Below are 26,054 nucleotides of genomic sequence, written 5' to 3' on the forward strand. Positions count from 1 at the left end.
AGATGCAAGTCCAGTGGCACCTTATATACCAACAAACTTTTCAGGGTGTGCTCTTTCAAGAGTCAAAACTCCCTGGGTCACATTCAAGTAGCAATATCCCAGCCTGAAGGTGAAAGGGGTTATAAAGATTCAGGGGTCTCTTATTTATTCTATAGGGTCCTACTGGACTCAAATCTAACTGTTCCACAGCAGACCAAACCTATCATCATCCAAAAATACTCTAAATGTGATCCAACAGCTACACATATAGGAACAGGAATTCATGTCACTGGGTGTCTGTAGTTCTAGTCTGCTCTACATATGCATGTAGAATGAGGTGGTAGAACCAATATGGTAGAATGGAACATACCATATTACCCTGGAGGAATCTCCCTCTCTTTTTAACGGAGGAGGCTAAAACAAACGTGTCACCCCACCCACCCCGATTTTCTAACTGCAGAATTTTGCTGTGCCGCTATATAAATCCCCCACCCCGGTGCAGCTTGAACTGTCTACCATTGGAGTGTGCGACCCAGTCATGGACGCTGGCGGGCTGGACACGGTGGCGTAATATCAGGTTAAGGCGTGCGTGCTTGCGACAGCTGTGACTCCGCAAAGAAAATCTAACCGTCTTAGCGACACATACGAAGCCCCCGCCTTGCCCAGCGGACCTCCCAGAGATCTCCAGGATACTCTAACTTCCCAATCGTTCGTGCACGCCTGAGGACCCAGCCCGAGCTGCGACGTAACCAGCACGAGCGCGTCCGCGACGCCGCGGGTGGCGAATGAGAAGCGCGTGCGCAAGCGTGGCGCGCTTTCTCCCCGTCTTCCTCCTGCTCCCAATGTCGGAAGTGACGCAGAGTGCCGGCTCGGCGGAGGTGGGTGGGGAGCGTGTGGCGGAAGCGGCTGGAGTCGGGCGGGTCCCCGGTGCGGCGCGCTTCTCGGCTCGGTGGTTTCTTTTTCCCCTCCCCGCCCCTCCTCCTCTCCTCCTCCTCTCCCCGCCCGGCTTCCGCACCCCTCCTCACCTCGTCCCGCCCGTGGCCGTCGCCATGATCCTGCTGGAGGTCAACAACCGCATCATCGAGGATACACTCGCGCTCAAGTTCGAGGGCGCGGCCGCCGGGTGAGAGGGGGAGTGGCAGCGGCGGGAGAGTGGGTGAGAGGGGCGGCCGGTGGAGGAACGGGCCCGGGGACACGCTCTGGCTCCGGGCTGCGCTCCCTCGAGAGGGTGAGGACTCTGGGCCTCGAAGCTATGCACGCCCACGGCGCAAACCCGCATAATGACAGGGCCCCGGTGGAGGGTCGCCCTCCATTTTCCAGGTGTGGGTGGAGAACAGTCACTTCCTCTTCCCACCCGAGTGGCTGTCTCCAGGGTGCTTGCTTGAGGCCCTTTCTTCATTTGTATGAGTTCTTCCTCTTCTCAGAAGTGTCAGTGTATCTGTGCTCTGCAGCAGGCTGTATTTACGTTAAATAGTTCACTCCGGGTAGAGTTTCTTGTTTCTGCAGAGAAAGCTTCCTGAAGCATGGTTTCAGTCAGAGGTAGACGCTTAAGTAAGCATTTCTATCAGGATCACTGTAGACTTGCGATATTTAATAATCCCGTCACACCTCACGTGGGTGCATCCTAGAAAAACAGGAGATTGTAAAAACGTTGGTTGCCTCTGACAGTTTTTGTCATTCTTGTTTTAATCAAGATATTGTTCTTCGGTTTGCATGTTCAATTCAGTTTTATGATATCATTGTTCCAGAACTATTCGGTGTGGGTGTGTCTGAGCTCTATGCTGCCCCTGATGTGTATTTCTTTATATGATGGTCATCCTATTCTTACTGTTTGCAAGAGCTCCTGTGAGCTAACTTGAAGTCCTCTTTAGGGTATTTTACACTGAAAGAAATCTCTGTCATGCTGTCATTCATTTAGCTTTTTCATAGATGCTAAGATATAACTGCTTTCTGTTAAGCGGTCTTTGCTTAAGAGTACAAACGTCTTGCAGAATCACATCAAAGTTTCCTCTAGATCAGCATTCCCTATAAGAATCCCAACAGCAGTGTGTGTTAGGTAGATCCCAGGACACTGGAATACATTCTCTCTACTATCCCCCACTAATATAGTAGAAGCTTAGAATCTTTATTGTGTTACTTTCATTAACTCCTAAATGAACCCCCCTGCACACACACACACAAAATATTCCAATATCTGTTGCAGTGATTATTCATGATGGTGGTGTGGCTTAATTTAGACTAAAAGGCAAGGCTCAAATTTAGCAAAAAAAATAATAACAGTTTGCTATGTGGTTTGAAAATGTGGATTAAGGTGTGCTCCTATTAGAACCTATTGAGTCTTTTAGGTACATTCAGCTACTTTGAGTGCCTGAGTGCAGGGAAGAGCATTTCCTGTCAGAGCTTTAAGAGTGTGTGTCACTTCTCTAATGTGGTTGATGTAGTCAAGTACGCCGTGTTCAGTTTTGATACTATTTGATATTCAGGCATTGCTTGCATGTTATAATAGAATCTCTGTGGAGACAATGGGCAATGCTAACTGGTTCTCTGTACTTGGAGGTAGCAACACACCCTAAGCTTGGAGAATATTCCCATTCGTCAGTATTATATGATGCAACATTCTCTGGTGGAGACATTTCTTATTTGTGGGCATGCATACTTACAACATTGTTATTTTTTGTAAATATTCATATGAAGTTCCCCCAAATTATTGTGGTTATGTCTCAGCACCATGAGTGTAAGCTACGAAGTGTTATTTTAGGGAATTTCTATTCATTTTTGAAGTAAGTCCAGGTTTGCTACAGCTCCTTGTAAACAGTACAATTGACAAATGTGTGCTTTTATTCTACCCTTCCTCCAAGTACTCTGGAAAGTGAACATGCTTCTGTTTCAATTGTATATATCTGTAAGGTAGGTCAGGCTAAGAGATAACAAGGAGTGGACCAAGGTTGAGTTTCATGACTAAATAAGAAGTTTAATCTGTGTCTTTTTGACACAAGTCTCACACTGTATATTATACACACATGTTTGTGAATATATCCTTGCAAGATTCACACTTTAAATTCTTACATGTACACTTCGATAATTAGTGAGCGAGATGGTATTATACTGTCACTTTGAACCATTCATATATGTTTGCAATAAAATGGCCTCTCTAGAACTGTAGCAGATTTAGCACCTTAAGTAAATCAGCAGAGAGGAAGTTGTTGTTTCTGCATTTTTAAGCTGATGCCTTCCAAGTCCAGACAAGCTCAGAGCCAAGCTAGAGATCTGAAATGATTACCATGGTAGATGTTTCAAGCTGAGTCATCTCTTTATGATGTAGAAAACAGCCAAGGAGACAGATTTATTCTCTGCTTTTTTATATATATATCAATGGTAGTGCTTCTACTTCAAAAATGGGCCACTCTTAGTTTGTACCTCTGTTTAAGATATTAAGATATTGCTTGCAATAGCAGACTGGCAGTCAGATCAAAGATGCAATAAACTGAATGGTGTTGTACCACACTGATAAATGGATTTAAAGACATCAGAAGCAATAGTGGCCATTGGTTAGGGTACAAGACTTGAATTTGGGAGCTTTTGCTCAGTTTCTAGTTCTGTCATTTTTTCTTGTTTGAACTGGGTCATGACCCATCACTGATTCACTTATTCTTTTTAAAATAATTTATGCCATCAAAGAATTACAGATAAAGCAGAGTAGTAAGATCAAAGTAATGCACTAGATCTGTGATCCTACAGAGCATGTGTAGCTCGGGATTACAAAACTGAAAATCCCAGTGTTAAGCCATTCAATAGAGAATGCCTGAATCCAGCCCCCCTCCTCTTTCAAAATACGTTATTTTGTGAGGAGCATTTACTGTTTTAAAGAAGTTCATGTGCATGTGTTAGACCATTTGCTTGTCTGATTACTCCTCTAGCTGGGGATGCTCTCTAGGAAGTGTATTTTTTCATTCATGCATAACTCCTGGGTGAATTGATATGCATGTGTGTCCTAGATTTGAACCTCTTTCCAGGTTACATTAGGTAGTACTAGTGTTAACAAAAGGGTCAGGTTCTGCCCATCTTTTTAGATGCCTTAATGTAGGTAAAAGCTCTTGCTCAGTTTTTCCCAAAGGGTTTTCTGAAACATCAGATTATGAGTGTTCTTTAAAAGAACAGACCTCCTTGGTGCAGCCACAATGTTGAGCATCCCTGTCTCTCCATGTTGGTGAGTGTATTGATCTGTGAGCATTATGCCCACACAGCTTATGCTGTGCTAAGTTGTACCATGCAGCTTGTTTTAACCGTTTTGGCACTGGTTTCTGCCATCTCTCCTCCCACAAGTTACTGTGAAAACACTTTAGTTACCTTTGATGCATCACCATTGCTTTCTGGACACTGAGACTGATTGTGTAAAGCAGTTCACAGCAGCTTGAAATCAGGTGGTTACAATTGCTGAAGTTGATTATCTTGACTAGGTATTACAAAACCATACATTTGCGGTGGTAGCCTAATTCACTTTAACAAACTGCTTCTGACAAGCTTTCAGAATGAGATGTACAGATAGCTTTACAAAGACTAGTAGAACCATTGTAGAAATGAAATCATGGTGGACTGGTTGAAACTGAGGTGGCACAATGATGGAAAGATGCAAAATAGACTAACACCTTCATTGTCAAGCAGTCGTTACTCTTTCAGCACTTTCCTTCTGATTATGTAGGTCTGCATGCATAAAGTTTATTAGGAACAGCAAGCCAGATATTCAGATCAGAAGCCTGTTTGCTTGGAAGCAAATTCAGGTGCATTCAGAGAGACTGCATTCCATGTAGTGTCACTTTTAGGGGTGAAACATATGGTTCCACATATCCCAAACCCCATGCCTGGCACAGTATGACGGTGTATACATTGGGGTATGCCTGAAGTTTGTGGGTATGAATCTGTGATCCTAGGACAGCTTCCGTAGATGACTTGAATGTTGTAATTTGTGGTTCTAATGTATTTTTGGCGCACCAATGTCACCAGATTCCATCATAATCTATATTTATTAGTACATCATGTCCTGCAGTTCCTCAGAGTAATGTAGTGTGGAATATAAACTGAGCCCCCATACAGTGCAAGCATTAAGCTTTTAAATGTTTGTCCTTTAATATCAGGAGATTAGATAGTCCTGAAATCCTCAATTTCTGTTATTATGCAGGGCGGCCATTAATTGTAAAACAAGTGATTGCCTACCTAGGCTTTCTCCTGCCTCTCCTCTCGTGTGAAGACGGGCCCTGCCTTCTGTCTAACGTAGTAGATGAGAAGCAAGTTCTGCACAAATAATTATCTTTTTCTCTTTGTGTTAATTTACTGATCACAGGTGAAACTAATGCTGTCAGATGGTTTTAAGTATGCGCTGGCATAAGACTGTCATAACTGCTTCTTATATCTGCCATGTTGGGGAAATAGCATATTCTTGGGAGTTGAAAAAGTAGAGCAGTTTCATCTGAAACTCATATAAAACCACTGTTAGTTGTGTGAGGTTAAAGAGGGCTGACTGCAGGAAGAAACTAGGCTGCCCAGAACCTTTTCTCATTCTAACTAAAGTTATTATTTGTGACCTGGCATTTAAATGCAACGAGGATTTGAATGTCCATTGCTGTTGCTGTTTAAAGTGGTGGGGGAAACAGCTGGCTTTTTTAGCTTCAAAATTCGGATGAGCTTGTCAAAAACCGGTCTTTCTTGTATTAAGGGTAGTGGAGAATCGCTGGGTGGTATTTTTGTTCTGTGAGTTCCTGAGGGCAGAACGCAGTGAAAACAGAAGCTCCTGTGTTTTCAGGTGTAGGAAGTTTTCAGATGAACTGGAGGATAAAGGAAAACATCATAAAGATTCAGGAGGGGGTTTATTCAAAATATTAAGACATGGCCCTTTTAGGTGAATGATCTACATGAAGTCATTTTTTAAATAGGAAAGAAGCCATGAAGTGAAGGGAATCTTCCCAGCACAGTAAAACTGATCTCTTACCAGCATTAAACTATGTAGGTGTTGTGTGTCTCATGCTGCTGGTAGTTGCAGATGAAGAGCAGTGCAAGTTTGCCTAAAACTATTAGTCCTTGTGGGGCTTTATCATGCACACAGGTGGTTGGAACACATAGGATTTGGTCCCCTGTGTTTGTGAGCCAATTCATGGTTGCTCAACCTACATAATGGGAAATGCAGCTTAGACTGGTAGATGGAGAATTATTATGTTAGAGGTGACGTGTCTTTTAGTTATAACAGGTGAAATCTCATAATGCAAAAGGTTAGTTTTACTAGTCTGTTTGGAAAATTGCTGTCTGCACAGAATATTTAAATGGGAGCAAAAAATTGGCTCTTTGCATTTGGAATGAAATAATTGACCAAAAGGGTATTTGAAACTTTCAGCTGAGCATTAGCTTGTAAAAGAGGCACTGAAATATGCAAGGTCATTCTTTGGGGGCAGGCATAAAAGATTAGTTATCTTTTATAATAAATAGTCTTGAGTAATGTAGTGTATAGCTGCACACCATACAAGTGAAGAAATCCATATCCAACTCAAAATTCAGCATTTTGGATTTGGCCATTGCTAGTGTGAAGGTACACTTGAAACTGTGGGTAGTGCCTACTTAAATTAGATGTCACATGGGCAGAGCTCTAGTGAGAGGAAGTGCTTGATATAGCTCTTCGCCCCATACTTAACAGAAGTGGAATATGTTATGCAAAAATGAGTAAGTATATGTAGATGACCTTAAATTGCCTGTATTATTCAGAGTGCAGGCACCACCTTCTTGTTTCTTATTTGGAATGTATAATACTTTATCTAATTCGATTATTTGGTATGTGCCTACCATATATATTACAATAATATATATTTTGTACATACCAAGACCAATGTAATTTTTTTTAGGCTAGCCGAAAATCTTATACTTTCAACTGTACTTTCAATCAAGTGCTAAAGTAATTTATCCTAGTACATTGATGTCTGGTAAAATAAATGGAAAACATTGTATGAGAGCATCACTTTGGCTTAAAGAATAATTCTTGAAAAACATGCATCATGTAAGCAGTTGTATTGTGTGAGGCCCTTTTGCCAGTTTGAGGTGGATACAGAAATTTGGCCTTGATATGCCAGCTGCTAAGTTTGTGTAGTGCACCACTTGGAAAGATGCTGTAGCAAGGGTTTAAAATAGGGATCCTCATTTGGCCCCTTGGCTGAATCTTGCATCTCAGAGTCCTTTCTGTGATGTTCTACTCGGAATTCATTGGCAGAAGAGAAAGACAGCAACGTAAGAAAAATAAATTCCATTATTCCTGTTCTTTGTGCCCTTGTGTATCTTTCCTTATGTACTCTTCATTTGGGAAACTGCTTGGAAAGATAAAGGCACAGAGAGGGGTAGATGGAAAATGAGAGTTTTCCTTGTCCCTCTGTTTTGCCTTTTCCATCTGGGAAGTAGCTTGAAAGGAACCAAAGGAGTTGCAAATGGCAGAATCTGTCCTGTTCCTTACAAGCTCCTTTCCTGACACTTCTCCATCACACAGCTTAGTATGGAATAAAACTGGGGAGAAAGATTGTGACCAGTTTGCTGGCAGCTTGCTAGCTGAGAGAGAAGCTTTAAAAGCATGTGGTCCGAATGTGTAGTATTACAGTGAAGCAAAAGGCTTTTCATGGATCTTCAGCTGCTTTTGATGGAGTACAAAATGCTTGTCACAACACCTTGTCTCACCTTTTTTATGTTCCTGGATTTCCCATGGTCCCCAAAGCTCCAGCAATTATGTTGTCAGCAACATGCTGCGGTGAATGTATTGTAAAAATCTATATTACCCTCCATCCTGAATCTGAGTATAATTCAGACTGCTGGTTGTGACCTGTATGACTCTCTGTATGGACCTGCTTGTTTGTTAGAATCTTCTGAGTACCTTCTGCAGATCATTCCATTTGACTGTGGCTCCACATCTTTGGATGCCTTTGGGTGGCTCCACATCTTTGGAACTGGCTTTTCTTGCTGGGTTCACCTGGCTGGCACACTTGTTATTGGCATTTGATGCCAAGGAAAGACATTTTTATGTGTGTGTGGTTTTTGGCTGACTCCAGTGTCTGCTGCAACTTTGGTTGTGTATAATGGTGATTTCGTTTTTTTTACTTTGCTGTTTTGAACATTTTAAAATGTCTACTGTGCGTTATTCTTCAGTTTATATTATAAAATGGGAAATCTGCAATATAATCTCAATAAACCACAGGTACTAATGTATGTTAAAAGTTATTTTGGCCACCCATTAGAAATGTAACATTTTGAAGCCATGGGAAAAGTCTCTTTATTTCTGAAAAATGGAAATCAGGGAGAAAATGGCAATGTGTGCAGTACTTTTATATTAAGCCTAAACTCATTTTTCTGCTTCAACAACATTACTGCTTACTATATTTGGAATATGTATGGATTTGGAAAGTATAAATGCCTTGGTTTTCTGCAAGCAAATACACCCATTTTGTTAAATGGACCTTCAAATGATTGTATCCTAGGCAGGGGGCAGCCTTAGCATATGTATTTTAGTTTTTTCCATCTGAGACATAAAAAGGGGGATTTTTTTTTAGGCTGGTGTCATAGTAAAGTGTATTCGGTCAGGAAATCAAACTATTGTCATCAAAAGTCTATCTGCATATTTGGATAGTGAATTAAATGTTATTACATTGAAATCATTGAATTCTTCAATAGTGTAGTTTAGCATGTAACTGTGAGCAAAACAGTCAAATTTAACCCAAAATGTTTTCTTGATAATGCATGGTGTATGTCTGCCCTGGTTTTTTTTTTGCCATCAGTCACAGCTGACTTTTGTTGACCCTATAGCATTTTCTAGGCAAGAGACATTCAGCAGTGCTTTGCCATTGCCTGCATCCATGTCACAACCTTGGCATTCCTTGGTGGTCTCTCATCCAAATACCTACCCAGGGTCAGGGCTGAGAATATGTGACTGGCCCAAGGTAACCCAGCAAGCTTTCATGGCCCAAGTGGGGATCTTATTGCTTAGGTCCATCTTCCAGTTGCTCACAGCAGAACAAAGTACCACAGGCTTCCCTTGCTAAATTAACAATTTACAGCCCAGTCGAGACCCACAGGTGGTGGGACGCCACGCCACTACAACACCACCCCACCACACCAAAAGACTTCTCCACTGTTCAGGAAGCCCAAAAACAAACTCCAGCCAGCACAAATCCTCCATACGAGATAATGGACATACACTACAAAAAAGTAGTGTATGTCCAAGACCAGCTGCATTGGTGCATAGTGACTGGGGAGGGCAATGGAAGCAGACTAAGGTTGACTATGCCCACGGAACGCACCCAGCCATGCTGATGCAGCTTTTTGCACTGATGATACTGGGGAATGGTGTTGGCTTCTGGGTAGGGTGCCAGGAAGCCATATGGTGCCCACCTATGTCTCTCCCCCCTGCACTGTTGCATTTGTCCTTGCATTTGTCCTGTGCCAATTCTGCACCAGCTCCAAAGGTCCGTCTTTCCTCCTCCCCCAGATTGGGTTGTTGGAATGTGTAGGGGAAGAAAGTTTTGGGAGTCCTTCGATCAGTTTTAGAATAGCAATTATATGACTTATTCATGGTCTTGAGTTCACTTGGAAAGCAAGGGCAACTGATTTCTCCCATATGCAAGCCAGAACATATTCTGAAAATCTCATTTTCTTAATATAGCTAAACTAGAAACCATATGGATCAGTTACTGGCATTTGAGCTTTGTGGTTACATAAATCAGTTTCTATAAATGTGTATGATTGTATCATCCGATTCTGATTATTATATTTTATGTTTTCTCCAGAAACAAGCCTGAGGCTGTAGAGGTAACATTTGCAGGTAAGGACCATTATTTTAAACTCAGAAAACATTAAATGCACATATATCCTTGCATTTTATTGGGGCTTTTACTAATCAAGGGAGCATTCTGTCCTCTCTGTTAACCCTGACAGGTATAAGAATTATACAAATGGTGGACCATGTTCTGGAATTTTGGTTGCTTGTGCTCAGATTCCTAATGTTTCTCCTGTGGGAGATGATAGTGGCAGCTGATTAGGTGCTTTCAATAGCTGTCTTAGTATAGTGTATTTTGACATGGTATATATGCAAGCTAATAAGATCACCTTTTCATATTTCACGCTGAAGTTATTGGATAGTTCAGTGAAAAGTTCAGTGTCTCAGGCATGGGAGCTTCAGGATCTGATCCATTTTCACTTTTGTTCTCACTTTCTGATCTTGGGTAAGAAGGTAATAATTGTGCAGTGAGCTGCAGTGGTGTGGCATGAGTAGCTTCTTCTGTTGGAACACTGTTGACTGTTCTCTCATCAGCAATAAGAGGAATTGGATACTAGTTGTGCCCTTTCACTTGTCCTGGAACCCTTGTACTGAATATTTGAAGTTGTTGCTGTGTTCATTGTAATTTTTGTAATAGGATTGACCAAAATATAACCAAATAGCAAACTTTGAGCTTTCCAGAGGAAACTCAGGTTAGCTATTTGGACTAAATCAAAAGGCGTTTCATTTGTAAACATTCAAAAGACCAACATGGTGATCTACAATCTTTGCCTCAGTATAGTTACAGTTTAGATGTAGGCTGTTGTCAAATCTGCCTTTACCTGGCAAGGTACTTGCTTCCTGTTGCTATGAATTTCCTGTATGCTCTTTGCTTCATTTGGTTCTCCAGCTCCTTGTGTTTACATGGCTTCTAATAAAATTCCAAATATTGTGCTTAATCTATGACAAGTAGTGATAATATAATTTCAGGAGTGTGTGGTTTTTTTCTGAAGTGTAGATGTTTTGCTTAACATTGCCACTAGTTCACAGGCTCCAGTAATGTGAAGGCCAAAGAACTTTTTATGTTTTGTACCTTTTGAGAAGGATTCTCACCTACCATGGAACTAAGCCGAAGATATTCAGGTACTCCTAATCTCTCACACTCTTCCCTTCTAGACTTCGATGGAGTCCTGTACCATATTTCCAATCCAAATGGTGATAAAACAAAAGTTATGGTCAGTATTTCTCTGAAATTCTACCGAGAGCTCCAGGAACATGGTGCTGATGAGGTAAGAATGGTATTTTTCCTGAAATTGTAAAGCATACTTCTTCAGGCTCATGTACTTTTTAAACAGTATTGCTTGTCCACCAACATTCCAATGTTTGCAGCCCTAACGTTACCATTTTAAATCTTGTCAAATGAATCCTTTATCATTTTTTTTCTTTTTAATGACTCTCAGTAGCTCTTGTTTATTTCTTCCTCACACTTCCTTTGGAACAGCAACAACAAAAAGCCTCAGAAAGTGGTTGGCGTACAAGCATATTACTTGACTTTCTCTAATTTAAAGTTAATATAAGTAGACATTGCTGATTCAGAAACTGACCCCATTCATGAGAACTGAAGGTTACAATCATGATTTAAGATGTTGCTTTTGACAGACATGGTCTGAAATTGTCTGGACCCAGCATATTTCATCTCTTTCTTAGGTCCACCTCAGCGGCTACTCAGTGGCCACATTAATGGCTACTTATTTGACTGTGTCCCCTGTACAAAAGGAAAGGTGCATGTGATGTTGATAATCCTAGACGCCATCGAGTCAACAGTGCTAAAAGAACAAACTGAATCCAGCTGCCATCAATAATTAATGAACCGCTAGTGTACTGTCAATAATGGAATTAGACCGATATGGTTGATAGCAGCCCTTTTGCTGGTGGCTGGCTGGGACAGAACCATTAGTGAGTTTGATTCTGCCTCTGCGAAAGAGAGAGCTTTTCATAGAGTCACTGTGGAAGCAGACTGTGCTACTCTGCTTCAAGCAGTCCTTTCAAAGCAATGCATCTTAGTGTGTTTGCATTGAACTTCAGGCTTTAATGTGTGAAGTGGGAAGTTTGGTTCATTTGAGCTACAGGTCTGTTGCAGAGAACCATTTATGGCAAAAAAAAACCCCAGTCTTTTTGTGCTTTGTGGTTGGATCTCTCAGCAGAAAGTGTGACTCAGTTCCTGAAACAGTTTTAAGATGTTGCATAACTGAGTGGGGTTCATACTTCACAGCTTAGCAAAAGGAGATCCTGCAGTCGGTTACAGCCATACAGTGAAACAGTTCATTTACAGATACAGCAAAGAACCGTGGCCTCTAAAAATCTAGGTGGTAATGGCTAATGTTGAAGACACACAACATTTTTATAATACTACTTGCATTGTTTATGGAAAGCAGTGTTGGAAGGAGCTGCTTTTTGAATTGGGCAGAAGGGCTGTTTGAACCTCCCCCTGCTTTTTGCTTATTCCAGATGGTTGTTCCTCCTCCCGAGGAGTTTCATATGTAAGTCTGTTTTGGAATTCAGTTAGTGGAGGAAACACTATTTGGGAAAGAGGTCAGAGGGAGGTGGCTATTGGGAAAAATGATCTGCTTTGCCCAGGACTGTGTCCTTTGGCCCAGTGTTTCATAAAATTGAATTTAAAAACCCATTATGTGGTCCTTAAGTGTCTTTGGGTTCCTGGGCAGATTAAGTGGTAGAGAGGAGGAACTTGATACATTGGAGTTGCTGCGTGCCCTCCCTCTGAGGGAATGAGTGGAACTAGTGCCTGAAGATCTACTCCCCACCCCCAACACACACTGATACTCATGAAGTCCTTGGGTGTAAGAAGAGTATTGGTTGAGCTGTATAGGATAAATAAGTTTTCAGTTACAGTCGGAAAATGTTCCCTTGTTCACCAGAACCTTTGCCTGGGTAAAAGGGTATAACTAAAAACAGATGAATAGAATGGAAATGGAAATTCTGCTGGGTGGGTAGGGGGAGTTGGAGGGTGAAGTATACGTATTGTTGAAGGCTTTCACGGCTGGATTCAACTGGTTGTGGTAGGGTTTCCGGGCTGTGTGGCCGTGGCCTGGTGGATCTTGTTCGTAATGTTTTTTACCTGCATCCGTGGCTGGCATCTTCAGAGGTGCATCACAGAGGGAAGTCTGTTACACACTGTGTCCAGTGTGTAACAGACTTTCCTCTGTGATACATCTCTGAAGATGCTGGCCACAGATGCAGGCAAAACATTAGGAACAAGATCTACCAGACCATGGCCACACAGCCCAGAAAACCCACCACAACCATATATGTCCAGCCCACTCATGTCTAGGTTACATACCTGGCAATGATCAGCTTACTTTCTTCAGTTTATGGACTTTGTAAATGTGCAATGAATTATGCTAGTACAATGCCTCAGATGAGAGTAGAAGTGGCAGGTACTAACTTCAAAATATTGTTGCGTTTTGGCACTTGTTTCATGGGCCCTATTCGGTTATTTTTTCAGAGGCAGCTCTTAGCCAGTAAGGGTCACAAAGACTATTCATTTTATTTGATTGATCCCTGTCAGAAACCCCTACTTCCCCCTGAAGACTGATGGGGGGAAGGGGGGGACAAGGGAAAGACACAAACAAACATAATAAAGTCTAGTCCATGTATTCACCATAAAGAGGGCATGAAAGAGCCCGAGACTCTTTCTGGGGTATGTTGTCTTAGAATAGTGGAAATGTTTAAGTATTATGACTGGGCCAAGTCTGGAATCTTCCAGTCTTGTACAGTGTTAGCACCAAGTGATATAGAAAATTAGAGTCTGATAGATCTTTTCTAGGGTTTTCCCTTTTGTCTTGAAGGTGTTGATTAACCCAAGGAGTAACATGCAGACTTTTATGGCTTCTATGCAGAATTTAATGACTTCTTGCTCAGACCAGCACTAGTGATAGGAGCTCCCTCTCCATGTTATCTTCCTGAGTTGTTAGCAGCAAGGGTCAGTGGAGTCTACACTGAGCACTATCTGAGTATTTTGTGATTTGAGCTTTTTCTCTAAAGCCATTGCAAACTATAACGGAAGGGCTTTTATAGTTCTTTTCCTAGTCTAGTAACGTGTGGGCAGTCTACATGTTCTTGGTTAAGACTGCATGTGTACCTATAGCCAGGCCATTCGGGAACACAGCTGGTGACTGCTACTACTCAGAGGTAACCACAAGTTTTCACAAGAAGAATTCAGCCAGCATTGTGCCACACAAATGTGTTTAACCTCTTCTTTGGATCGTTTGGAGCACACCTGCCATTGATATTCAGTTATGCTGCTCTTTCCTGCCTTCCCCCAGCACCCTTGAGACATCTCAGACCTGATGTTGGAGATAGCCTGAGTTTTGTGGACAAAAAGCCATGCAGCCTGGGTGCCACAAGGCAAAGGAAACAGACCAACCTCAATGTATTGTCGAAGGCTTTCATGGCTGGATTCAACTGATTCTGGTGGGGCCTCAGATTCTCTGCCGTGTGGCTAGGATCTGGTGGATTCCAGTTCCTTACTCTTTAGCTTCAGCTGGGGAGCTGGCATCTTCAGAGGTGTATCACAGAGGGAAGTCTGTTACACACTGTGTCCTTCCCTCTGTGATAGACCTCTGAAGATGCCAGCCACAGATGCAGGCGAAACGTTAGGAACAAGATCCACCAGACCACGACCACACAGCCCAGAAAACCCACCAGAAACAGACCAACCTTACTTCAGCTCTCACAGAATCTCTTGTATTAGCAGAAACCCACTGATTGAACAAGAGGACTGTTGTGCCTGGTCTCTTCCCAACAGGCCATGTGGTCTGCAGCATCAGTGTTTGGGTCCTCTGCTAGAATAAGGGCAAGGGGAAGAAGGAGCAATGCCATGATCATTCTTACATATGCTACCAATAAGATCCAAGCCCTTGTTTGTGGTGATGCAACAAATAAAGGATTATCCAGATGTGTGTTTCCCTTGACACTGAAACAGCTTCAGTGGTCAAACCTTGGCCAAGGCACACTTCAGAGTTCCCGTGACCCTGATAACCATTCCATGGAAATCTGGTCTGGGATCAGAGTGCTGCCTTCTTTGAAGACATTCTGAGAGCCTGTGTGCACAAGCCACTTTGCCCAAGATAACAGCCCTTATACTGCTTTCACAGTCTTGTGAAGGTGAAAGAGCAACACCAACTGAATTAATAAGTCCTGGCAGGGTCAAGAGCTTTTTGTTTTTTCTTCCCAAATTAAAGCATCACAACAGCGGGAAGAGTGTTGCCTGTGTGAAATAGTCTCATAGGGGAAATACATTGACCTGCAGATGACTCCAGCATAAATTTGAATGGCTGAAGTACTGTGAATTTCGTTGTGTTGTAAAATATCTAAATCTAACAAGCTTAAAGCCTAAGATCTTTGACTATGGAAAGTATTAAAGAGTTCAGTGCCAGACGTATGATGTGGGAGTTGGTGCTGCTTTTTTGTCATCTGGTCTTTGGAGCTCTTGTTAATAATGTATCACTGAAGAGAGGATGCAGATCACATTGTGATTCATTGTTGATCCAGTCTTATTACAAGCCTGCTTGTCTAACTTCCTGGGTTATTTGGGGTTTTTTTTAAATGGGGAGGTGGGAGCTATTTCACTCACACTTGGCTTATCTGCTTTTGTCTTTTGGAATGGACAGAGCTATTATTCAGCATTTAAAACAGCCTATCTGCATTAACTTGCCTTCTGTCCAAGTGAGAAGCACAGCTAGTTAATATTTGAATAGCTGCTCTGCCTTTAACTAAGCAGTACTGAAACTGGTACCCCAAAGAAGCACAGCCGACTTAGAGTTTTGATGGTAGTGAGATGTATTGTCAGATTTCACTGTACAGAATTATTTATCTGTGTTCCATAGTCCCTTCATCACTACAAGCACATCTTGAGGTGACTGAAGATATTTTTGGTCTCTGAAAATTGTCTTGCATATTTTCAGTTACAAGAAAAAGGTTTATGGCCTTTCAGAGCAATACATTAAAGGAAGGTAGGAACGGGCTGAGGAAAGCAGATGGGAAGAATAATTAAAGTTCAGCAATGTTCTTTTCTTTTTTTTTCTTCCCAGTTGTTGAAGAGAGTGTATGGAAACTACTTGGTAACTCCAGAGTCTGGTAAACCTCAATTATAATTTGTGCTCTGTTACTTGTTCTGTTTGCAGTTCCAATGTAATTATTCCCTGCTTTTCAGAAAGAAAAATTACCCTTCATGTTTTCAAGCCAGCTCGCAGTTGGGATCTCCTTGTCACTGTGCTATTTAAAAACAGTCCCCTCCCCAGTGTTCTGCACAGAGAGCTGAGAACATCAGAGCTGTATTTCTTAGCAGCACAAACTATGATTCCGGATCCACCCCCGAGCAAGCCCCCACTCCTCTAGTTAGAGATTCTTTGTTCTGTGTAAGAAGACTGACAGGCACTCGGAAGCCCAGAAAACCATGGTTACCTGTGTCAGTGCTGCTTCCCACTCATTTGCTACGAAATAAGACTAGGAACTTGCTCTTCATATTGGGAAAGGAACAAGAATTGTATTGGGGTGGGGGAGCATATTTGAAATCATGCAATTGAATTGAATGTCTGGCCGCTGGGGATTTGGGAAGAAATTAATAGATGAATGATTGATCCCATGGGGTGTTTTGTTCTGCAGAGGTGGTGACTGATCAGAGACAGGGGAAAATTGCAAGGATTGTATTATTTCCTTCTTCTAGGTTATAATGTCTCTTTGCTATATGACTTGGAGAACCTTCCTGCTGCCAAAGACTCTATCGTGCATCAAGCGGGCATGCTGAAGCGGAACTGCTTTGCCTCTGTCTTCGAGAAGTATTTCAAATTCCAGGAAGAGGGGAAAGAGGGGGAGAAGAGAGCAGTCATCCATTACCGGGATGATGAGACGATGTAAGAGATCATTGGTCTTTTGTCCCCCTCCACCCAGCATCCATTTTGAAAAATGGATTTGAGTGTATCCACAATATTAGCTATATATTATGGTGTTTGTTGGTGACAAGTACTTTAATTTATGTATCTCCTGCTTTTTTTCCTTGGTGGGATACCAGAGAGGTTTACATTTCCCTCCTCTCCTCTGTTTTATCCTCACAGCAACTCTGTGAGGTGGGTAAGCCTGTGTGTGCGGCTGATCCAAAGCCTCCCAGTGACATTCCACATCAGAGTGGGGATTTGAACCTGAGTTTACAACATCCTACTCTGACTCTCTAACCACTGCATCACATGCACCACAGCATACCAGTGAGTGATTGCTGCAGACAGATGTATTGCCGAAGGCTTTCACGGCCAGATTCAACTGGTTGTGGTGGGTTTTCCAGGCTGTGTGGCCATGGTCTGGTGGATCTTGTTCCTAACGTTTCGCCTGCATCTGTGGCTGGCATCTTCAGAGGTCTGTGATAGAAAACCCAGCCCGGAAAACCCACCACAACCAGCTGCAGACAGAGCTTGGTGCTATTCTGTCACATTTTCTTATCTTGCTTCTTCCAAGATGGTAAAGGCAACATACATGATTCTTCCTTTTCCCATTTTATCTTTCCAACAATCCTGTGGGGAAGTTTCCCCGTGGAGAGAGTGACTGGCCCAAGGTCACTCAAGGAGCTTCATATCAGAGGGGACATTTCAACCCAGGTCTCCTTGAATATAGGTCAGCATTCTTAACTACTACAACACTGCACGTGAAGACTGTTGTTCAGACACACAGACATCCCATCATTTAGATCACTTATAGTACTGTGGAACAGTCCGTGTGGGTATAAGAGTGCGGGTTTCAATTGTCAGCCAGTTTGTATGCTGAAGGCATCGATTAAGACTTTGCTTCTCCCAGAAAGAGGTCTGAGGCCTATGCACACACAATTGCTGCCATGTGGAGGCAACTTTGAACAATATGGAAGGATTCTGTCTTCATGTGCAGCAGATGATCCTGCAGATTAGAGGAATCTCCTTGTTACTGCAGGTGTTTGTGGGACGAGATTGGCACTGATAAAGAGTAGAATCCCACAGGATTGTGGCTAGCTGATGCATAGCCACCTTTGAAAACAAATTCAGTATCCTTTTAGATTCCCTGTATAGATGTTTTGGAACCCTCATGCTATCGTCTCCTTTTTTTCCTTCCTCCCTTCTAGGTATGTTGAATCAAAGAAAGACCGTGTCACAGTTGTTTTTAGCACGGTATTTAAGGATGATGACGACGTAGTGATTGGAAAGGTGTTCATGCAGGTACGGCAGTTGATGCTCTATAGAGGTTTTTATGTGTATGACAGGAGCAGTCATTCCAGGAGTAATAAAATAGGTTATACTATACTAGGTTATACAGGTTATAATACATAGCTTGATGTACTTTGGGAGGGTTTTTACATACAGGAAACAGTAAAGGAAAGGAAAATAGACCTAACTTACAAGTAAGGTTTAATTTTGTAAAGGCCATGGCTTATATTCAACATCTGCTCTCAACACTTGGTCACAGGAAGTAATCATTGATCAAAGGGCCATGGATAGATGTAGTTGCTATTCCATTGCTATGGAATGATTGCATGTTCTTCACACTGTAGGGGGTTAAAGGAGGTGTTTCTAGATCGGAGGGTAATGTCTCCAGGTATACTGGAACCCCATTTTTTAAAATGAAACACTGTTAGTGTCAAATAAAGAGAACAGGCTGATTACAGGTAGAGAAAGATGAAAGGCATAGGCTCATGAAGCTGTTTGGTAAGTGCAAGAATTTTAAGGTGAAAAGGAGAGGAGAGAGCAGACCAGAAACAATATTTAAAACTGAATGGAGAACATGGGGAGATGATTGATACAAGAAATGTTGAAAATGAGCCAGAAATTTTGATAGATAACTCTGCCCTCTAAAATATGAACGAAAGGATCTTTTTTTCAAAGTGTTTCCGTTCTGAGTCATGTTTGCTGGCTCTTTTAAGCAAGTTGGGGTTAACATTAACTTCCTAAACTGCTCCTCTCATGATAAAAACTGCAATTAACTAACCAGTCAAAGAAAGCTAGAGTTACCAGCGTTGTGGTAGTTCTCAGGCGCTCCTCCATTGTCCAGCCTTGTTTCTTTGTCTGGTATCAAATGAACACGTTTGTGTCCTCTGCCTTTGCATTTCTGTTGAAGTTTCTGGCAAAAATGTTGAAGCTTCATCTCTTGCCTGCAAATGTAAGGTGACACAACTCAAATATGGTAAAGACCATATTTATTTTTCTAAGGAAGAGTTCCTAGAGTGAACAATACCAATTGGTTTGCGTTGTTACTGTGAAATATGATGGAAGCTCAGAAAATAGTGGCATGGTACATAGGGATCAGAAATCCTTGACATTACCTTTGTATTTCCTGAAAGGAGTCTGGCCTACCCCCTTCAGAAGTGGGTTCCTGCCGATTTTTGGTTTTGGCTAGTGGTAGTTTTGTTTTGCTTTTTCTCAGGAGTTTAAGGAGGGTCGTCGTGCTAGCCACACAGCCCCCCAGGTGCTCTTCAGCCACAGGGAACCTCCCTTGGAGCTCAAAGATACTGATGCAGCAGTAGGAGACAACATCGGATACATCACCTTTGGTGAGTGGACAATGTGGTCAGTTTGACAAGATTTTGATAGCTATTCCCTGTCTCCCCTCCCCACCAAATCCTGCTTCTGAAATCTATCTTCTATGCAGATCCCTGTTTCAATCCCTGTTATGCCACTGTTTTCATTAAACAGTGTAGTTTAATTCAGTTGGACATCAACAGCATATTCAGCATATTAGCATACACACAAAAATAGATAATTAATACAGATCAGTAGAAATTAAAACTGCCAAAAAAACTCACTTGCCAAATAATCCAGATAGAATAGCATTTCCTAGAGCACTGATGGGTAACAGGCATTCTCCAGACTGCTTTAGAAGAGCTCTCATTGGAAAGTCTTGGTTAGTTTGTGAGGAAACGAGGGGAAATGAAGTAATTGTGAAGACAAATATGATACCAATAAGTGGCAGAAGCACAAAATGCAGAAGTCATGCAACTTGAAGTTTCAAGTTCTTTGCCTGTTGTTGCTAGCTTAAAGTCCCAACCAAAGGGTAGAGGGCTGAAGCCACCTGTGGAAGCTGCCATGCAGGCGCTACTGCTGTCTCCTGGCACTGGAGCGTGGTGCTCAACGAAATGCCAGTATCATGGGGGCTTCACTGACATAGAGTGGGGGTGGTGGGGAGGAGCTGATGTTAGTCAAATTCCTCCCAGCCCGTCACTTTGTTAGGCTGGTAGCTGGGGGCTTAAGGCGAGTGTAGGGCAATGGGGCTTTCCAACAGTGGCGCTACCAGGAAGCCCCTTCAGGAGTGGCAGGGAACCGCTTCAGCCAGCTGCCTGGCCTGTGGATGGGACTGCCCATTATTTTAAGAAGTGATTTAAAGAGTTACTATCGTTCGTAAATAAGCTCTGAGACAGTTTCAGTGTTCCTCGTGGTGCTCAACAAGCTGCTGTTCTATGGTTGTCTTGGTCCTGAAGGAGATTATGGGAAGTGCATTTATTACTTTGAAAACATGCGGATTAAGAATTCTGAAACTTTGTTCATATGTGGACTCAAGGTAGGAATCATTGGTGACCACAGCTGCTTCATGTTCTACCTTTTCCATTAATTGCAAAGATTTGAGTTCATCGTGATCAAGATCCTTTCTGACAGTTATTCCTCATATATCTGTAAAACCTTCTGGATGTTGAATTGCATTTTCCTCATGCATGGTTCAGATTGTTCTGAGATTTTGCTGAAGGGTACACCTAGTACTTGGCATACTACATCTGTGTTATTTTCCCAGTGGTCAGAAGTGAGCTCATTCCTGATTCTGCTAAAATGGAGCCATAAAAAAGCAATAACTCCCTGGTCTAAAGCAAGGATTTGAAAGATGTAAACAAACCATTGTTGCCCTACTGCTTAATATAAACCCAGAAAAATATTTTCAGTTGCAGGTAATTAAACTTTGACTGAGCCAACAGCTGCTCAGCATAGCTGTTCAGCTAAAGTCTCCAGCCTTTGAACAGTTGAAAGAAGCAATTCCCAAACATGCCCATGGTTATCTAAGAACTATCCAATGGCTGTGGAGTGTTCAGGGGACATGCCGTTCCCTGAGAGCGTTTCCACCACAAGAAGAAGATAAACTCCATCCTACCACTTACTTTCTCCCAGCTGCTACATAATTTTGGCAGATCTTATTGTTTAGGAATTATTGCCAGCATAATAGTTCTTTTTTGTTCAAGAGACTCCATGCCAGCGCAGCTAAATAATTGTTTTCTCTAGCTGTCTGACAGCACTATGGTTACTGAGAAGTTCTGTCAACGTTTGTTGAAAGAAGGTTCTTCATGGAGGATCAAGATAAGAGATGGTTTTCCTGATGACACTCAGGGAATGAATAGAAAAGCTGTACCATCAGTTCTCTGACACTGGACTGAATTCCTGTGGCTAGCATTGCAGGCACACTTTAAAGATTTTTGCAGACCTCACATTAAATCTGATGTACTGTTGTGTGGAAGGGGCCTTTGTCCTTCTATACTGATGCCTGTATATTCAGACTGCACGTGGTATTTGACCCTCGGATTGTGGGTGCCCATGTAACCTGGTAATGATTATTTATTCCCTACCAATCTTTATCTTTTTTTTTTTGCAGTGCTGTTTCCCCGCCACACCAATGCTGCTGCCAGAGACAACACCATCAATTTGATTCACACATTCCGAGACTACCTGCACTATCACATCAAATGCTCCAAGGTACAGGGAGGGTATCAGTGAAGGGCCTTACTAATTGCCAATGAAGTATAGAGCCCAGTATTATTTGGGGGAAGGAGATGCTATCTGAAAGTTTGATATGTAGAATTTCTCCTTACTTCCTATGCGTAAAAGGACCTTGTAATATTTACCTGCCGCATTTTTTCCTTTATCCATGAGGCATTGCTTCAGGGAGTTCTTCCTCCTTCCTCCTTTAATTTTTTCCCTGAAAATTGGTTGGCAAGAGAGACTAGCAGCAAGTGGATTTTTACCTGCCACTCAAAATATTGTGTGGCTTCAATGAGACTTTTGAACAAACACCTGTAAATCACATGTAAACTGGCAGATTATGTAATACAATGGAAAAAATGTTAGAATTCTTTGTACCAAGCAAAACCATGTCATGCAACTTTCAGCCTATTGAGGATAGAATGTGGTCTTGAGTTCTTCTTGAGTTCAGTTGGACCACCCCACTGAAAATAAGAGTTGGAGTTATAAAGTCTGTCCCTTGTGCTATCATCTCCTAGCTTCCATTTCACTTTTTCCTTTTCTCATTTGCCAGAATGTGATGAGTTAAGCCAAAAGACATACTTGAGGTGTGATGGGCTGCTAGTGTTCCAGCTTTGTGCACTGACTTCCTGAAGGCCCTTATGCAGATTGCATTTGATAGTGATTGCAATTTTTAATTCTTCCTTTCAAAAATAAAATACAGGCTTACATTCACACGCGCATGAGAGCAAAAACATCAGACTTCCTCAAAGTGCTGAACCGTGCCCGACCAGATGCGGAAAAGAAGGAAATGAAAACAATCACGTGAGTATCTAAGGGAAAGGTTTCTTCCCTTGGTTTGTGGCTTGTCTTGTTCAGCACTTACTGTAGCACAGACATGGAAAAACAGAATGCACTGGAGAATTTAGCATTGCTGCCAAAACTGCAGCATCAACAGACAACAGGGTGGACTGAATACTGCAAAAAAAGTTTTTTACTCAGAATAAACTGTGGCCTAGAAAATTATAAAGTTGTGGCACCTTTGACTAGGTCTCAGATGCCTCATAAGTCTGTCTCTTGCCCCAAAGCATTAGTGAGATCAGTCCTCCAGTGGCTGAATAGGCGTAACCTCTTATAGGCCACTTTATACAGTCCAGCACTGCTAACTTAAATGGCAGGATATCCACTTTCTGGCTGGGGCATCATATTAAGTTCTGATAGGCTGACTATGCACAAGGTGTCTGTTGTGTGATGGGGCGAATGTCCGTCACAGCAAGATTTCTTGTACAGTTGTATTTCCTCAATTTCCCCTTTTCAGTTTCTATTTTCTCCATGGCAAGTGACACCACTTCTAGCATGACTTTTAATTTGCTTCCCAGCCAGAGGAGGCAGATTTGCCAGTGAGCACAGCATTGCCCTAGACATCTTCCTTCTGCCCATGGCCAGCCTACCTAGCTCAACCCTTGTGCTCCCTCACATTGCCGTCTCCCCTCACAGCCCCCCCCCCACCTTTACATGTTACCAGCTCCTTCCTGCTTGTCTAAGTGCTAATATTGAGATATTGATATCTCAGTATAATAACAGAGTTGGGTTTTGCAAGGAACAGTACAAGCAGGGTCTCTTTTTGGCTCCAGCATACCTCCCCGACTCTACTTCTGCCCTCCCCAATAATCAGGAGGACTATTTAAAACTTTATTTTAAAACCTGTCTCTTTCTTCCCCTGTGGCAGCAGCAGCAAGGGGAGAGAAAGAGAGTGTGCGCGTGCGCTTGTGTGTGGAGGAGAAGAGAGGAGGTTCTAGCACATGGTCCCTTTTAGCAGCATGTAGTCCAGTGAATTGCTTTGCCTCTTTCATGGCAGGGGGTGAGGGTTCATTTTTTGGATGTGCTAGAATATCGATATAACTGCAATCACAGGTATATCAATATATCTCCAATGTAAAGGGATTTAACAAAGCCTCTTGCAAATGTGAGTGTGATGAGATCTGTACCTGTAAGGAGGAGTTGATGGGCGGTGTTAAGAATCAGGAAAAACAGAGGACTTCAGCAAGCAAGCAGCAAGGCAGGCAGGAAATGGCTCCCCGCGTGTAAACAAAAACGCAAGGAGACCACACTACAGTCCCACTGCACAGCTAGGAGCCCCAAGGTAAGCATTCCATGCATAATGGGCCATGCTGTTCTTACTATAGTGATCTGAGAGACAGACTAAGCTGCTGAAGTACCTACAGTAAGGTTGATCATCTTTGGTTTCTCATTCAGGTTGGAGGAGTAGTTGAGGCCCAACAAGCTGCTGTTGTCCCAAAGCCTAAAAGAAAATCCAATTTTAGATGCCTTTGTGATTTGCACTGAGGGAATGGTTGACCTTTACCCAGAGTAATGTCATTTCTTAAAAGGCTACTTATTTTCTCAGAGTAATTCGGGATCTGTCTTAAGCAGTCCTTGGTTCCAGTATGATTTTTTTCACAAATGAATACGAATAATTTGGGGGGTCAGGGGAGCAGAAATGATACATTTCTCGTTAGGAATAAATTTAGCTTGCACCTGTTCTCAACAAAATTAGACCTGCCTGTTTCTCTGCCTAGTTCTAGCAGCCTTGCAGTACTTGTTTTGCAAATGGGCAAGTTCCAGATTTAGGCTTGGTCTGCTTATACAGCAGGAAGAGGCAGAGGAAAGACTGATCCCATTTCAGATTACAAGTAGGGATTGGCACCACTCAAGAGTTCCCCTGCATTAATTTCCTATGAATAAAAAACAAGCACAGCATGCAGAGTGCAAAGCTACAATGTTTATTCCAGATGGGCTATTTTTTCATATCTGTAGGGAGCTTTCACATAGGTAGGCATCAAGAATGTGGCCCTTTCCACCTGCAGACTGAAGTCGTAAAGCCCATTCTTTAACTCCATTCTGCAGTAGACTTGGCCTCAGGGAGCATTTGGATTCTTGCAAGTATCCTTAACTCAGCTGTGAACGTATCTAGGCAAAAATGATTGTGGAAATAGGCAAGAAGTATCAGAAATATGCAGTCAGGAAACAGAATTTTATGGTAGGGAACGAATCCACGTAATAGGCATATCTGCATGAATAGTTGTAGTTGGCATTCTTTGCATTTATAAATTTGGGCGGGGGAGAGAAGGGTGGTATAGATGAATGAAGGATGAAACCCTTGGGGCACTGCACTAAACCGTCAGTGTATATTGGAGCTGGGAAGTGGGAAGGCATGAGGTCATCATGTAGTAGAACCTGCCTAATGCTTTTGCCCTCTGAATTTCTGCCAGGGGGAAGACCTTTGCATCTCGTTAACAGCTGCAATGAGGTGGAGTCAGACATCTGTGGCAGAAGGCTGGAGCACTTGCTACCTGATAATCGTAGCTTTTAAACATTGCACCTCTCTGGGCTCTTAAGGAAATAAATCCAATCGGGTTCTGTTTTCTACACAAGTTTGGGAAGTGATCTGCAAAATCGAGCTGTGCTTGCAAGGACTTAATAGTTCAAACAAAAAAAACAAACAAACCTTAATTTCATTTTGATCAACTTTACTTTCTTTCCTCTTCCCATCTCCCCTTTTTCAAGCTGTTTTGCTTTGCAATATGTTTACTGGTAATGAGTTGCAGTATTTCTTATGAGGATAATGCAATATTAACTTGTTTTTTTCTTCCGAGTATTTGAGTTCACAACTCCTGTATCTGAAGAAATATTGTTGGGATTCATTAATAAAGGAGATCTTTCTATCTTAACTATCGTGGTTTATGGGTAGTTATTATTAGATTTGCATCATCAGTTAGGATTGCATTAAATAAGAACAAGGTATGTGAAAAAGAGCAGGAAAGCAGTGGCTGTTATAAAGGTATATATGGCTTGAATCCTGGTCACAATAGGACTTCCTCTCACATTTGAATCTGTAACTTGCTTGCAGCAGGAGAATGTGCTGCCATTAGCCCAATGGATCTGCGGCAGCCAACCCTAAATTAGACTCCCAGGAACTTCTACATGGTCTTTTCCACAATTGCAGAATTTTTTTCTATCAGGCCCCTTCCGCACATGCAAAATAATGCGTTTTCAGACCACTTTCACAACTGTTTGCAAGTGGATTTTGCTGTTCAGCACAGCTTCAAAGAGCACTGAAAGCAGTTTGAAAGTGCATTATTCTGCATGTGCGGAATGAGCCTTACATTCTGCAGGTTCAGTTCTCAGAAAAAATAATCTTTTAAAACTTCGGAACAATTAAATGTGTTACTTTTCATGGATGAGAAGAAACAAATAGACAAGGAAGCCCTTTTGTAAATAGAAATTCTTTGTTCTGGATTATAACTGCCTTTGCTAGGATATCGGTTTCTTTTAGATATAACACTAGTATGCTAATGTTGAAGAGCTAAACAGTCATGTTCACTTCTAGCTGTTGAATTGGGCTGAAATGGCTTTAAAGTGTCACTTCACTGATTTTTTTAAAATCTTAGTTTTATGATGAAGGACAACAGTGGAAGGGTTCTGGAATTTGTTTTCACGCTTCAGCTTGCCGTCTTAAACTTTGACTGGACGATCCTAAGATGCTGCTGCTAAGCCAT

The 26,054-nt window shown here is 42.1% G+C and overlaps 1 protein-coding gene across 1 annotated transcript; it reads left to right on the forward strand.

Moving 5' to 3' along the window:
• The first annotated feature begins 840 nt into the window (after positions 1–840).
• On the forward strand, positions 841–25,226 carry ARPC2 (actin related protein 2/3 complex subunit 2). Its single transcript, XM_048485176.1, has 10 exons — positions 841–1,102; positions 9,780–9,814; positions 10,925–11,037; positions 15,859–15,904; positions 16,494–16,680; positions 17,910–18,003; positions 19,205–19,331; positions 21,410–21,510; positions 22,220–22,320; positions 24,768–25,226. Exons 1-10 carry the CDS (start codon positions 1,029–1,031, stop codon positions 24,790–24,792), a joined length of 903 nt encoding a protein of 300 aa, XP_048341133.1. The 5' UTR covers positions 841–1,028; the 3' UTR covers positions 24,793–25,226.
• Positions 25,227–26,054: the final 828 nt, after the last annotated feature.

Source organism: Sphaerodactylus townsendi, linkage group LG02 (genome assembly GCF_021028975.2).
Source record: "Sphaerodactylus townsendi isolate TG3544 linkage group LG02, MPM_Stown_v2.3, whole genome shotgun sequence".
NCBI lineage: Eukaryota > Metazoa > Chordata > Lepidosauria > Squamata > Sphaerodactylidae > Sphaerodactylus > Sphaerodactylus townsendi.